We start from the raw sequence: 14,245 nt of genomic DNA, 5'->3' as shown, positions 1-14,245 counted from the left end.
TTCTGTTATGTTGAGGTATGTTCCTCCTCAACTATACCTAGTTTGTTGAAGATTTTTTTTAACTCATGAAAGTATGTTGTTTTTGTCAAAACCTTTTCTGCATGTATTGAGATGATCATAAGATTGTTATATTTCATGCTATTAATGGGGTGTATTACACTTTTTGACTTGCTTGTGTTGAACCATCCTTGTGTCCCAGGGATAAGTACCAGTTGATCATAACATAATCTTTTCAATGTGTTGTTTAATTCAGTTTGCTAATGTTTTTGGTTTTGTTTTTGTTTTTTTTTTTTTAAATATCATGTCTATGTTTATCAGGGATGTTGGTCTATAGTTCTTTTTTTTTTTTTTTGTATAGACATTTTCTGGTTTTGGTATTAGGGTAATGCTGGTCCTGTAAAATGAGTTAGAGAATGTGTTCTCCTTTCTAAGTTTCTGGAAAGTCTTGAGAATTATTTTTATTAATTATTTTTTAAATGAGTAGTAAAATACACCTGCAAAGCTCTCTGGCCCTGTATTTATTTTCTTTGCTGGGAGACACATGATTACTGATTTAATCACCTTACTCATTATTGGTTTTTTCATATTTCCTATTTCTACCTGATTTATTTGTGGTAGGTTAAATGTTTCTAGGGATATATCTATGTATTCTTGGTTGTCCATTTTTTCAGAGTAACTTGTTCATAGTGGTCTCTATGATTCTGTTATTTCTGTGGTATTGGTTGTAAGATATCAACTTATGCTATTTACAAAAAAAACTTTAAGAATTTTTTTTGAAGATTATTTATTCATAAAGGAGACAAAGAGAAGGGAGAGAGGGAGACAGAGGCAGACTCCATGCTGAGCATAGAGATGGAAGTGGGGTTTGATCTCAGGATACTGAGATCATCACCTGAGTGAGAACCAAGAGTCAGACTCTTAATTGAGCCACCCAGACATCCACTGCTTCTTTTTTTTCTAAGATTTATTTATTTATTCGACAGACAGAGATCACAAGTAGACAGAGAGGCAGTCAGAGAGAGGAGGAAGCAGGCTCCCTGCCGAGCAGAGAGCCCAATGCGGGACTCTATCCCAGGACCCTGAGATCATGATCTGAGCCGAAGGCAGCGGCTTAACTCACTGAGCCACCCAGGCGCCCCAACTGCTTCTTTATTTATTTGCACCTTCTTCCTTTTCTTACCTTTTCAAAACTTTGGCTCCTAGCTTTGTTAAATTTTTCTATTACTTTTCTGGTCTATATATAATTTCTGTATGCTCTGAAATTTTTTTAAATTTTTTTTCTTTTGCTGCTATGGACTTAGTTTGTTCTTTTCTCTAGTTTTTTGACTCATAAAGTTAGGTTATTTACTTAAGATCTCTTAATAATAAATATGCTCATTTATTGCTATAAACTTCTCTCTTAAAGCAATTTTGGCAAAATCCCATAAGTTTTGATAAGCTGTATTTCCATTTTCATTTGAGTCAAGATTTTTAAATGTCTTTTTTGGTTTCTTCACTCACCCATCAGCTGTCCTGGTTGGCATGGTTTACTTGCCACATATTTGTGAATATATCAGATATATGTACCCTACATTCATTACAGCATTATTCACCATAGAAAAGTTATGGAAACAGCCTAGTATCCATCTACAGATGAATTAATAATGAAGGCACATTCATACAATGGAATTCAACAAATAAAACAAGGCATCCTTTTCTTTGTTGAAACATGGATTGATCCTGAGGGCATTACACTAAGTGAAATAGTCAGAGAAAGGCAAGTAGTGTATGATCTCACTTATATGTGAAATACAGAAATCTGAACTCCTAGTAACAGACAGTAGTTTGATATTTGCCGGTGGTTGGGGTTTGGAGCAATGAGATCACCATAGTTTTATATGCCAATTACATTTCAATAAAACTGGATAAATAAAGAAAAATATTCCTAAACCTGTCTTCTACATGCATTTAATTTTTTAAACATAAGTTTTATTCAAGCAAAATTGCATCATGAGCATTAATAATTTTCTTCTAGTTCTGGTTAAATACTTCACTTTTATAAAATTTGTCATTTATTTGACTATATAACTTGTTCATATCTCCCCAATTACTGTTTCTTAATGGGAAAATACATTATTTCTTTTAAAAAGTTTCAAATGATGATGAAAAAGCTAGTAGTTTGCTGGATAAAATTCTGGTGACTATAATGGACATGACAGAATTTAGTATCCCCAATTAACTTTGCTTTAGTGGCTCTTGACATGCATGTGAGGTCAAATGCTGTCATGTAAAATTGTGGGCTCATGTTTATAAATCAAAGAATGCTTTTTAATTTTTTTTAATATTTTTATTTCTTTTCAGTGTAACAGTATTCATTGTTTTTGCACCACACCCAGTGTTCCATGCAATCCGTGCCCTCCCTAATAACCGCCACCTGGTTTCCCCAACTTCCCACCCCCCACTCTCTCAAAACCCTCAGATTGTTTTTCAGAGTCCATATTCTCTCAGGGTTCACCTCCCCTTCCAATTTCCCTGAACTCCTTCTCCTCTCCATCTCCCCTTGTCCTCCATGTTATTTGTTATGCTCCACAAATAAGTGAAACTATATGATAACTGACTCTCTTATTTCATTCAGCATAATCTCTTCCAGTCCGTCCATGTGGCTACAAAAATTGAGTAAGGATGCTTTTTTAAATCAAAAGTTTCATGTACAATTCTAATTCCTTGTGGATATGCTGCTGCTGTCGTTTCACCATGGTTTTAACAGTAGTAATTAATCTTTCACAGATCACCACATGGCCTTCAGAAGTTTTTTGGTCACAATGATAATGGTGGCACAAGTTTGAGAGCTTCACCAACATCCAACCATCGTATGAATTGTTATCAATTGTCATATGGTATCTTGTTTTTTGTTTTCTTTTGTTCTGTTTGTTTCTCTGTGTGTGTCTGTGTCTGTGAGAGAGAAAGAGGTCATGATCTTCTCCAAAAACAGGTTTCCACCCTATTGAATCCTAATGAGTACAATACTGACTGTCTCCATTCTTGATTATGAGCCAGGATAATATTCTTGGATGTAAAAACATGTAAAGGATAATATTCTTGGAAGTAAAAACTCCTGTCTACTTCAAGGTATTGAAATTGTAAGTTAGTTTTCACCCTGGCTTTTAATGTGTCTTGGATCAAAATGGGTTCTAATCTCTCCCGAGGATCGTCTTTGAATCCAGATTCCCAGAACGAGATATTTTAAACCATAGTTGAGCCATTGTTTGCATTTCAGATGTTACCTCCTTCCAGCAGAACCCTCTCCAATAAAAAACAAGACACTATACCAGGATGAAAACCATTATGAATATGTCAATGGGAAGATCAATCAATAGGAAAACAGTATCTGCATAAGGATGCATGCATAAGGATACCATGAAGACGACATCAGTGATACAATAGTTCTTAGCTCCATCAGTCATTGAGTTATAAAGGAGGTACTGATCTTTCTGAGGCATATGGAAAGAAAAACTTTTATTTCTTTGATCTTTTCTTAGACTAGGAATGGTTATCAACAGGCAATGAGGTGGGAATAAATATTGCCTTTAGAGAAAAGCCTGACCCTCTGGAGTGGAATTTCCATACCTTCCCAGTGGACACCTAACTTAATCTCAGTGTCTTCTCTGAGATCATTTCACTGCTGAAGGTGGACAGGGTCATGAAAACTTTGATTAAAATTTACACCAGTGGTAGACTGTTTGCACAGATGGCCTCACATCCCCATATTTCTCCATAGCCATGTTTTTGACAATGTGTGCAGCACCTTTCAGCAGGTAGTGAAAACTATTCCTCTATTTTGATCTGGGCTAGATTAGTATTTTTAATTTGCTGTGGCTGGAAAAATATGATGGGAGTGATAGTGGACCATAGAGCCTTGGTGCATTTCTCTGCTCTGTCTTGGAACTCTGCCTCCAAAACCCATTAAGCCAGGTGGGCTGCCAGAGGAAGTGAGGACATGTGAAACAGAGCCCACTTATCCAAGTCAAGGCAACCCTGGGCTAGCCATAGATAGCTAGCCAAGCCCCAGGTTTATCAGAATGCCTTGTGAAGATAATCAGAGCTCCCCTAGCTGAAACACAGCTGACTCAAGAATCTTGAGGAGATCAACAGATATTAGAACAACTCACCACCATAAAATTCCAATTGATCCTAAAAACATTAAAGCAGGCCATTTGCTTTCAGGATGAGTTGTTATGCATCAATATTCATGATCATTTGTTATTCCAGTTTATTTTGTAAAACTGTTAAAAGGTGGCTCTAAGGAGAATCTTCTTCAGATACCAAGTAGGGAAGGACTTGCATTTTTGTGGAGAAAATATAGAGACCCAGAATCACATAACTAGCCAGGAATTTATTATCTCTGTGTCTTGCAGAGATATCTTGATTTTAGCCCAATAAGACTCATTTTTGGTTTGACCTTCATGACTGGAAGAGTGTAAATTTGTTTTTTTTTAAACCCTCAGTGAGGTATTGGTGATAGCAGTAATAGAAAATTGAACAAAGATATCTCCCCAATAAAATTTTCTTTGAAGAAACTGAATTTAAACCTCTCAATTCATTCACTTAATTTCCTTGAGTAAGGGCACTTTGAGTTAAAACTCTATCTGAAGTAGAAGAAAAATCTAAATTCAGTTTGGAGATATTAAGCCCTATTAGATGGCATAGAGAAGAGCTCCTTGCATAAATGTCCGTGTGGTTGTGTCTTTTTTTTTTAAGATTTTATTTATTTATTTGACAGAGATCACAAGTAGGCAGAAAGGCAGGCAGAGAGAGGAGGCAGACTCCCCACTGAGCAGAGAGCCTGGGGCTTGATCCCAGGACCCTGAGATCATGACCTGAGCTGAAGGCAGAGGCTTTAACCCACTGAGCCACCCAGGTGCCCCAGTGTGGTTGTGTCTTTGAGGACTCTGAAAATTAAGATAGGCAAAGTGATTCACTGTTAAAGTTAAAGCCAGATGTTCTACTCAAAAATTTTTTGTCTATTGCTTTGGGATGAAATATTCTGAATATATCTGTGATGTCCATCTGGTCCAGTGTGTCATTTAAGGCCTTTATTTCCTTGCTGATCTTTTGCTTGGATGACCTGTCCATTTCAGTGAGGGGAGTGTTAAAGTCCCCTACTATCATTGTATTATTGTTGATGTGTTTCTTTGATTTTGTTATTAATTGGTTTATATAGTTGGCTGCTCCCACATTGGGGGCATAGATATTTAAAATTGTTAAATCTTCTTGTTGGACAGACCCTTTGAGTATGATATAGTGTCCTTCCTCATCTCTTATTATAGTCTTTGGCTTAAAATCTAATTGATCTGATATAAGGATTGCCACTCCTGCTTTCTTCTGATGTCCATTAGCATGGTAAATTCTTTTCCACCCCCTCACTTTAAATCTGGAGGTGTCTTCGGGCTTAAAATGTGTTTCTTGGAGGCAACATATAGATGGGTTTTGTTTTTTTATCCATTCTGATACCCTGTGTCTTTTGACAGGGGAATTTAGCCCATTCACATTCAGGGTAACTATTGAGAGATATGAATTTAGTGCCATTGTATTGCCTGTAAGGTGACTGTTACTGTATATGGTCTCTGTTCCTTTCTGATCTACCACTTGTAGGCTCTCTCTTTGCTTAGAGGACCCCTTTCAATATTTCCTGTAGAGCTGGTTTGGTATTTGCAAATTCTTTCAGTTGTTGTTTGTCCTGGAAGCTTTTAATCTCTCCTTCTATTTTCAATGATAGCCTAGCTGGATATAGTATTCTTGGCTGCATGTTTTTCTCGTTTAGTGCTCTGAAAATATCATGCCAGCTCTTTCTGGCCTGCCAGGTCTCTGTGGATAAGTCAGCTGCCAATCTAATATTTTTACCATTGTATGTTACAGACTTCTTTTCCCGGGCTGCTTTCAGGATTTTCTCTTTGTCATTGAACTTGTAAATTTTACTATTAGGTGACGGGATGTGGTCCTATTCTTATTGATTTTGAGGGGCATTCTCTGAACCTCCTGAATTTTGATGCTCGTTCCCTTTGCCATATTGGGGAAATTCTCCCCAATAATTCTCTCCAGTATACCTTTTGCTCCCCTCTCACTTTCTTCTTCTTCTGGAATCCCAATTATTCTAATGTTGTTTCGTCTTATGGTGTCACTTATCTCTCGAATTCTCCCCTCGTGGTCCAGTAGCTGTTTGTCCCTCTTTTGCTCAGCTTCTTTATTCTCTGTCATTTGGTCTTCTATATCACTAATTCTTTCTTCTGCCTCATTTATCCTAGCAGTTAGAGCCTCCATTTTTGATTGCACCTCATTAATAGCTTTTTTGATTTCACCTTGGTTAGATTTTAGTTCTTTTATTTCTCCAGAAAGGGCTTTTATATCTCTCGAGAGGGTTTCTCTCATATCTTCCATGCCTTTTTCAAGCCCGGCTAGAACCTTGAGAATTGTCATTCTGAACTCTAGATCTGACATATTACCGATGTCTGTATTGATTAGGTCCCTAGCCTTCGGTACAGCCTCTTGTTCTTTTTTTTGTGTTGAATTTTTACGTCTTGTCATTTTGTCCAGATAAGAGTAAATGAAGGGGCAAGTAAAATACTAAAAGTGTGGCAACAACCCCAGGAAAATATGCTTTAACCAAATTAGAAGAGATCCAAAATCGTGAGTGGGGAGAAAGGGGATAAAAAGAGGTTCAAAAAGGAAGAAAGAAAAAAAAAACAAAAAGAAAAGAAAAAGAAAAAAAAAAGAAAAGAAAAGAAAAGAATTTTTAAAAAAAGAAAACACCTAAGAAAAATGTAAAAAAAAATATATATATATTAGATAAACTAGTAAAAAATCGTTAAAAAAGAAAAAGGTAACAGTTAAAAAAAAAATTTTACCCGAAGGCGAGAAAAAAAAAAATGAAAAAGAAAAAATTAAATTAACTGCAAGACTAAAAAAAATCACAGGAAAAAAGCCATGAGTTCCGTGCTTGGCTTTCTCCTCCTCTGGAATTCTGCTGCTCTCCTTGGTATTGAAACCGCACTCCTTGGTAGGTGAACTTGGTCTCGGCTGGATTTCTTGTTGATCTTCTGGGGGAGGGGCCTGTTGTAGTGATTCTCAAGTGTCTTTGCCCCAGGCGGAATTACACCGCCCTTACCCGGGGCCGGGGTGAGTAATCCGCTCGGGTTTGCTTTCAGGAGCTTTTGTTCCCTGAGCGCTTTCCGTAGAGTTCCAGAGGACGGGAATACAAACGGCGGCCTCCTGGTCTCCGGCCCGGAGGAGCCGAGATATATTTAGAATATTTCATCCCAAAGCAACAGAATACACATTCTTCTCTAGTGCACATGGAACATTCTCCAGAATAGATCACATCCTCGGTCCTAAATCAGGACTCAACCGGTATCAAAAGATTGGGATCATTCCCTGCATATTTTCAGACCACAATGCTCTAAAGCTAGAACTCAACCACAAAAGGAAGTTTGGAAAGAACCCAAATACATGGAGACTAAACAGTATCCTTCTAAAGAATGAATGGGTCAACCGGGAAATTAAAGAAGAATTGAAAAAAATCATGGAAACAAATGATAATGAAAATACAACGGTTCAAAATCTGTGGGACACAACAAAGGCAGTCCTGAGAGGAAAATATATAGCGGTACAAGCCTTTCTCAAGAAACAAGAAAGGTCTCAGGTACACAACCTAACCCTACACCTAAAGGAGCTGGAGAAAGAACAAGAAAGAAACCCTAAGCCCAGCAGGAGAAGAGAAATCATAAAGATCAGAGCAGAAATCAATGAAATAGAAACCAAAAAAACAATAGAACAAATCAACGAAACTAGGAGCTGGTTCTTTGAAAGAATTAATAAAATTGATAAACCCCTGGCCCGACTTATCAAAAAGAAAAGAGAAAGGACCCAAATAAATAAAATCATGAATGAAAGAGGAGAGATCACAACTAACACCAAAGAAATACAAACTATTATAAGAACATACTATGAGCAACTCTACGGCAATAAATTTGACAATCTGGAAGAAATGGAGGCATTCCTAGAAACATATAAACTACCGCAACTGAACCAGGAAGAAATAGAAAGCCTGAACAGACCCATAACCAGTAAGGAGATTGAAACAGTCATTAAAAATCTCCAAACAAACAAAAGCCCAGGGCCAGACGGCTTCCCGGGGGAATTCTACCAAACATTTAAAGAAGAACTAATTCCTATTCTCCTGAAACTGTTCCAAAAAATAGAAATGGAAGGAAAACTTCCAAACTCATTTTATGAGGCCAGCATCACCTTGATCCCAAAACCAGACAAGGATCCCACCAAAAAAGAGAGCTATAGACCGATATCCTTGATGAACACAGATGCGAAAATACTCAACAAAATACTAGCCAATAGGATTCAACAGTATATTAAAAAGATTATTCACCACGACCAAGTGGGATTTATTCCAGGGCTGCAAGGTTGGTTCAACATCCGCAAATCAGTCAATGTGATACAACACATCAATAAAAGAAAGAACAAGAACCATATGATACTCTCAATAGATGCTGAAAAAGCATTTGACAAAGTACAACATCCCTTCCTGATCAAAACTCTTCAAAGTGTAGGGATAGAGGGCACATACCTCAATATCATCAAAGCCATCTATGAAAAACCCACCGCAAATATCATTCTCAATGGAGAAAAACTGAAAGCTTTTCCGCTAAGGTCAGGAACACGGCAGGGATGTCCATTATCACCACTGCTATTCAACATCGTACTAGAGGTCCTAGCCTCAGCAATCAGACAACAAAAGGAAATTAAAGGCATCCAAATCGGCAAAGAGGAGTCAAATTATCACTCTTCGCAGATGATATGATACTATATGTGGAAAACCCAAAAGACTCCACTCCAAAACTGCTAGAACTTATACAGGAATTCAGTAAAGTGTCAGGATATAAAATCAATGCACAGAAATCAGTTGCATTTCTCTACACCAACAGCAAGACAGAAGAAAGAGATATTAAGGAGTCAATCCCATTTACAATTGCATCCAAAACCATAAGATACCTAGGAATAAACCTAACCAAAGAGACACAGAATCTATACTCAGAAAACTATAAAGTACTCATGAAAGAAATTGAGGAAGACAAAAAGAAATGGAAAAATGTTCCATGCTCCTGGATTGGAAGAATAAATATTGTGAAAATGTCTATGCTACCTAAAGCAATCTACACATTTAATGCAATTCCTATCAAAGTACCATCCATCTTTTTCAAGGAAATGGAACAAATAATTCTAAAATTTATATGGAACCAGAAAAGACCTCGAATAGCCAAAGGGATATTGAAAAAGAAAGCCAACATTGGTGGCATCACAATTCCGGACTTCAAGCTCTATTACAAAGCTGTCATCATCAAGACAGCATGGTACTGGCACAAAAACAGACACATAGATCAATGGAACAGAATAGAGAGCCCAGAAATAGACCCTCAAATCTATGGTCAACTAATCTTCGACAAAGCAGGAAAGAATGTCCAATGGAAAAAAGACAGCCTTTTCAATAAATGGTGCTGGGAAAATTGGACAGCCACATGCAGAAAAATGAAATTGGACCATTTCCTTACACCACACACAAAAATAGACTCAAAATGGATGAAGGACCTCAATGTACGAAAGGAATCCATCAAAATCCTTGAGGAGAACACGGGCAGCAACCTCTTCGACCTCTGCTGCAGCAACATCTTCCTAGGAACAACGCAAAAGGCAAGGGAAGCAAGGGAAAAAATGAACTACTGGGATTTCATCAAGATCAAAAGCTTTTGCACAGCAAAGGAAACAGTTAACAAAATCAAAAGACAACTGACAGAATGGGAGAAGATATTTGCAAACGACATATCAGATAAAGGACTAGTGTCCAGAATCTATAAAGAACTTAGCAAACTCAACACCCAAAGAACAAATAATCCAATCAAGAAATGGGCAGAAGACATGAACAGACATTTCTGCAAAGAAGACATCCAGATGGCGAACAGACACATGAAAAAGTGATCCATATCACTCGGCATCAGGGAAATACAAATCAAAACCACAATGAGATATCACCTCACACCAGTCAGAATGGCTAAAATCAACAAGTCAGGAAATGACAGATGCTGGCGAGGATGCGGAGAAAGGGGAACCCTCCTAGACTGTTGGTGGGAATGCAAGCTGGTGCAGCCACTCTGGAAAACAGCATGGAGGTTCCTCAAAATGTTGAAAATAGAACTGCCCTATGACCCAGCAATTGCACTATTGGGTATTTACCCTAAAGATACAAATGTAGTGATCCAAAGGGACACATGCACCCGAATGTTTATAGCAGCAATGTCCACAATAGCCAAACTATGGAAAGAACCTAGATGTCCATCAACAGATGAATGGATCAAGAAGATGTGGTATATATACACAATGGAATACTATGCAGCCATCAAAAGAAATGAAATCTTGCCATTTGCAACAACATGGATGGAACTAGAGCGTATCATGCTTAGCGAAATTAGTCAAGCAGAGAAAGACAACTATCATATGATCTCCCTGATATGAGGAAGTGGTGATGCAACATGGAGGCTTAAGTGGGTAGAAGAAGAATAAATGAAACAAGATGGGATTGGGAGGGAGACAAACCATAAGTGACTCTTAATCTCACAAAACAAACTGAGGGTTGCCGGGGGGAGGGGGTTTGGGAGAAGGGGGTGGGATTATGGACATTGGGGAGGGTATGTGATTTGGTGAGTGCTGTGAAGTGTGTAAACCTGGTGATTCACAGACCTGTACCCCTGGGGATAAAAATATATGTTTATAAAAAATAAAAAATTAAAAAAAAAAATTTTGTCTATATTTCACCATTCCTAAAATATCCTGTGAAGGCCAAAGTTCATCCTTTTCATTTCTTTAGGCTCCAAGTTTCTCTCGAGCTCTCTTTCAACACAATAGACAGGTGTAATTAGTTATAGTGAATGTTAGGAGTGTTCTGCATGTATATATATGCATGTGAATGTGTTTGAACAAAATATGTATACATAAACATAGAATTAAATTCACACAACCCTACTATTGAACATACTTTGGTGAAAAAAGTACTTCCACACATTTCATCTTTTCTCACAATACCCCTTAAAGTCATGTTTATGATTCCACAGGGTGCTCCCAAGAAAATGAGAGGTGGAGAGATTACACCCTAACAATTGTATAGCAAAACAGTTTGACTTATTGTGCACTTTCTTGATTTCTATGGAAATGTAATCATTGCATGTGTACTGGTCACTTTTCAATAATTTTTTTAATTCCTAAAGTTGTACAACTTAAATATATACTTTTATCACATGTAATAATGCTCCAAGGTATTCATAAAATTTAAAATCCTAGGGTGCATTAATCAGGGTCATATCTGGAGCATAGTTAGCTAAGTCACACCTACTAGAGTGGGAGAGTTGTCTTCCAACCCTGAAAAAGCAAAAGTTCATATAATATAATTCATATAATTATATTTATTATAATTATATTCATATTACATATATTCATATATAATATATAATTATGTATATTTGCATCATATATATTCAACATAATTATATAATTCATATAATTAGACTAATACAATTCACATTTGATAAACTTATTGGTTTTTTTCATACCTAGAAGATGAGTTTACACATATAAAAAGAGTAAATGACCTATATTGTTCAAGACAGAAGAGCACTACAGCCACGTACCTCATGGGTAAGTCTTAGAAACACAAAGTAGAGATTTGCACCTGACTAAGGACTCATGAGGAGCCCTGGAGAGATAACAACTCCCTACCCTTCCATTCTCTCCAATAATAAAGACATTATATAATTTTATTATATGCTTTGTACACAACAAAGATCTGATACTCAAAAGTCACCTTCATGATTATTCTGTTTTTCAAGTTTATTGAACGTCACTGGATTAAAAAAGTGAGTCCATTGAGAACCCTTTGAGGTAACATGGAAAGACTGGAAGGACATGTATATTTGCACAAAATTTGTGACATCCTGGACAGAATTCCAAACTTGCTGGTGAGTCATCCTGTGGTTATGAGGATAATATATAATGGATGATACTGATGCTATTTGTTCACTGCCCCTTTTGAGGTTACATAGCAAAATTTCAAATGGTGGGAGATATTTTGTTTAGAGAAAAGGAAGGAATCATATTTGTATTCCACACTGGAAATTTTCAACAAGAAACCAGAAAATAGTTTAATAAAAACAGTCTTTCATCATAATAAATACACCTTATAAATGGACCCTGATATTCAATAATTCAATAGGTAGAGGAAGTGTGAGAAAGAAATATTTTGCATAACAATAAATGTATACTTTAATATTTTGCTTCATCATCCTTAAAGTTTGACTCTAGACCATATTATGTCAATCCGTTTTTTTCCATATTTGTCTTCCTGTGTAGATTCCACTTGGAGACATGTATTTTATTATCATTTATTTTGCCAGTGTCTATGGCAGGCATGGTGGCAACATGCTTTGTAACAACAGGATCCTAGTGTATAGAAAAATCCCCATGATCAGCTGTAACATTCAATATGTCAGAAGTCTGCATTCTCAGGAACAGCAGTTAATGTAGTGATATACAAAGGAATGATGGTCACAAAAGGGAACTACAGTCTCAGATATTTCTGTTATAAACTTATATAAATGGCCAAGAATACATTTTCAATAGGAGTAGTCAGTCAATCAAAAGAAAAAATACTCACTATGATATATTTTATTTGCGAAGAATTGTTCATAACAATCCATGTGGTCATTTGAAATAATTGATAATATCAAAAAATTTCACATCCACAGTTAGTAAAAATATTAAGAAAGTAGGAAAACGATGAAGGGAAAATCTCTTGGGTATCAGAGATACATAAAGCTTAATAAAGTGAGTGATATAAGTACACAGAGGTCAAAATTAAAAAAAAAAATAGAAATTCCAGGGAAAAATAAAAGGGGTATGTTCTACTTAAATAATCAGATCAAAATATCTCAACATTTGGCACAGTCATTGGGGTTTGCAATTATGGGCACTTATTCAACTCCAGGGTGATTGTCCCTTTTAGAGCTGTCATCCTAGAGAATCTCATCAAAGCCTTCTTTATGTCTTTGTTCCTCAGGCTGTAGATGAAGGGGTTCAGCATGGGTGTGACCACTGCATACATCACTGAGGCTATTGCAATTGAGTGGGGGCTCTGGGTAGCAGCAGAACTAAAGTACGCTCCTAGGCTCGTAAAATAAAATAAGGAGACAACTGATATGTGAGATGCGCAAGTGGAAAATGCTTTATACTTGCCCTGAGCTGAGGATATTTCACATATAGAAGAGACAATCTTAGAGTAAGAGTAAAGGATCCCAAGAAAGGAACCACCACCCAGCAACATAGCTGCAAAATACATTACCATGTTATTGAGAAAGGTGTCAGAAGAAGCAAGTTGTATCATTTGATTGAGTTCACAGAAAAAATGGGGGATTTCGACCTCTGTACAGAAAGACAGCTGCAACACCATGGAAGTGTGTAACAGGGAATGCAAGACACTGATGATCCAGGACACCAGAAACAGCAGTCCACAGAGCAGGGGATTCATGATGACCATGTAGTGAAGGGGGTGACAGATGGCCACAAAGCGGTCATAAGCCATCATACTCAAGAGAAGGACATCCAACACAGCAAAGAGTGTGAAAAAGTACATCTGAGTAATGCAGCCTGCATATGTTATGACTTGGCTCTTAGTCTGAATATTCCATAGCATCTTGGGGATGGTAGTGGTGGTGAAACAGATGTCTACAAAGGACAGGTTGGTAAGGAAGAAGTACATGGGGGTGTGGAGGTGAGAGTCAGAACCAACAGCCAGGATGAGGAGCAGGTTTCCAAACACAGTGATCAGGTACATGGAGAGGAAAAGCCCAAATATGAGGGGCTGCTGTTCTGGCTCTTTTGAAAATCCCAGAAGAAGAAATGCTGAAATTTGTGTATCATTGACTGGCTCCATATGGTGGAGGTGACTACTAGCACAGAGGAACAGAACATAAATAATTTTGACACAAATGGGTATTGCTCACATTGTGGAAATATTACAACATATATTTTCTAATCAGAAGCTAATTTCAATGTTTTGTGAATAGGTTTGGACCTCTTGAAGAGATACCTATTTCCTCTCTGAATAGAAGTTTCCATCCTGACATCAGATGTTCTCCAAAGATCAAGAATTGTACAT

The 14,245-nt window shown here is 37.1% G+C and overlaps 1 protein-coding gene across 1 annotated transcript; it reads right to left on the bottom strand.

Annotated features, from left to right (window-relative positions):
• Nucleotides 1-2,669: 2,669 nt before the first annotated feature.
• Nucleotides 2,670-14,020, bottom strand: LOC131823110 (olfactory receptor-like protein OLF4). The gene is made up of 3 exons (XM_059159088.1): nucleotides 13,118-14,020; nucleotides 5,967-6,135; nucleotides 2,670-2,779 (listed from the first exon to the last, which is right to left on the bottom strand). The coding sequence occupies exons 1-3, from the start codon at nucleotides 14,018-14,020 to the stop codon at nucleotides 2,670-2,672; spliced, it is 1,182 nt and encodes a 393-aa protein (XP_059015071.1).
• Between the last annotated feature and the right edge of the window lie 225 nt (nucleotides 14,021-14,245).

Source organism: Mustela lutreola, chromosome 2 (genome assembly GCF_030435805.1).
Source record: "Mustela lutreola isolate mMusLut2 chromosome 2, mMusLut2.pri, whole genome shotgun sequence".
NCBI classification, from domain to species: Eukaryota; Metazoa; Chordata; class Mammalia; order Carnivora; family Mustelidae; genus Mustela; species Mustela lutreola.
Note: the sequence above shows the minus strand (reverse complement) of the source record. Positions and strands in the feature narration are given on the sequence as shown.

Coding starts and splice junctions, on each gene's coding strand:
- LOC131823110 (XM_059159088.1), bottom strand. CDS start 14,020: ATGGAGCCAGTCAATGATACACAAATTTCAGCATTTCTTCTTCTGGGA. Junction 6,136..13,117: donor AAGACATAAAGAAGGCTTTG/ATGAGATTCTCT, acceptor AGACGAAACAAC/ATTAGAATAATTGGGATTCC. Junction 2,780..5,966: donor TAAGAATAGGACCACATCCC/GTCACCTAATAG, acceptor AAACTTCTGAAG/GCCATGTGGTGATCTGTGAA.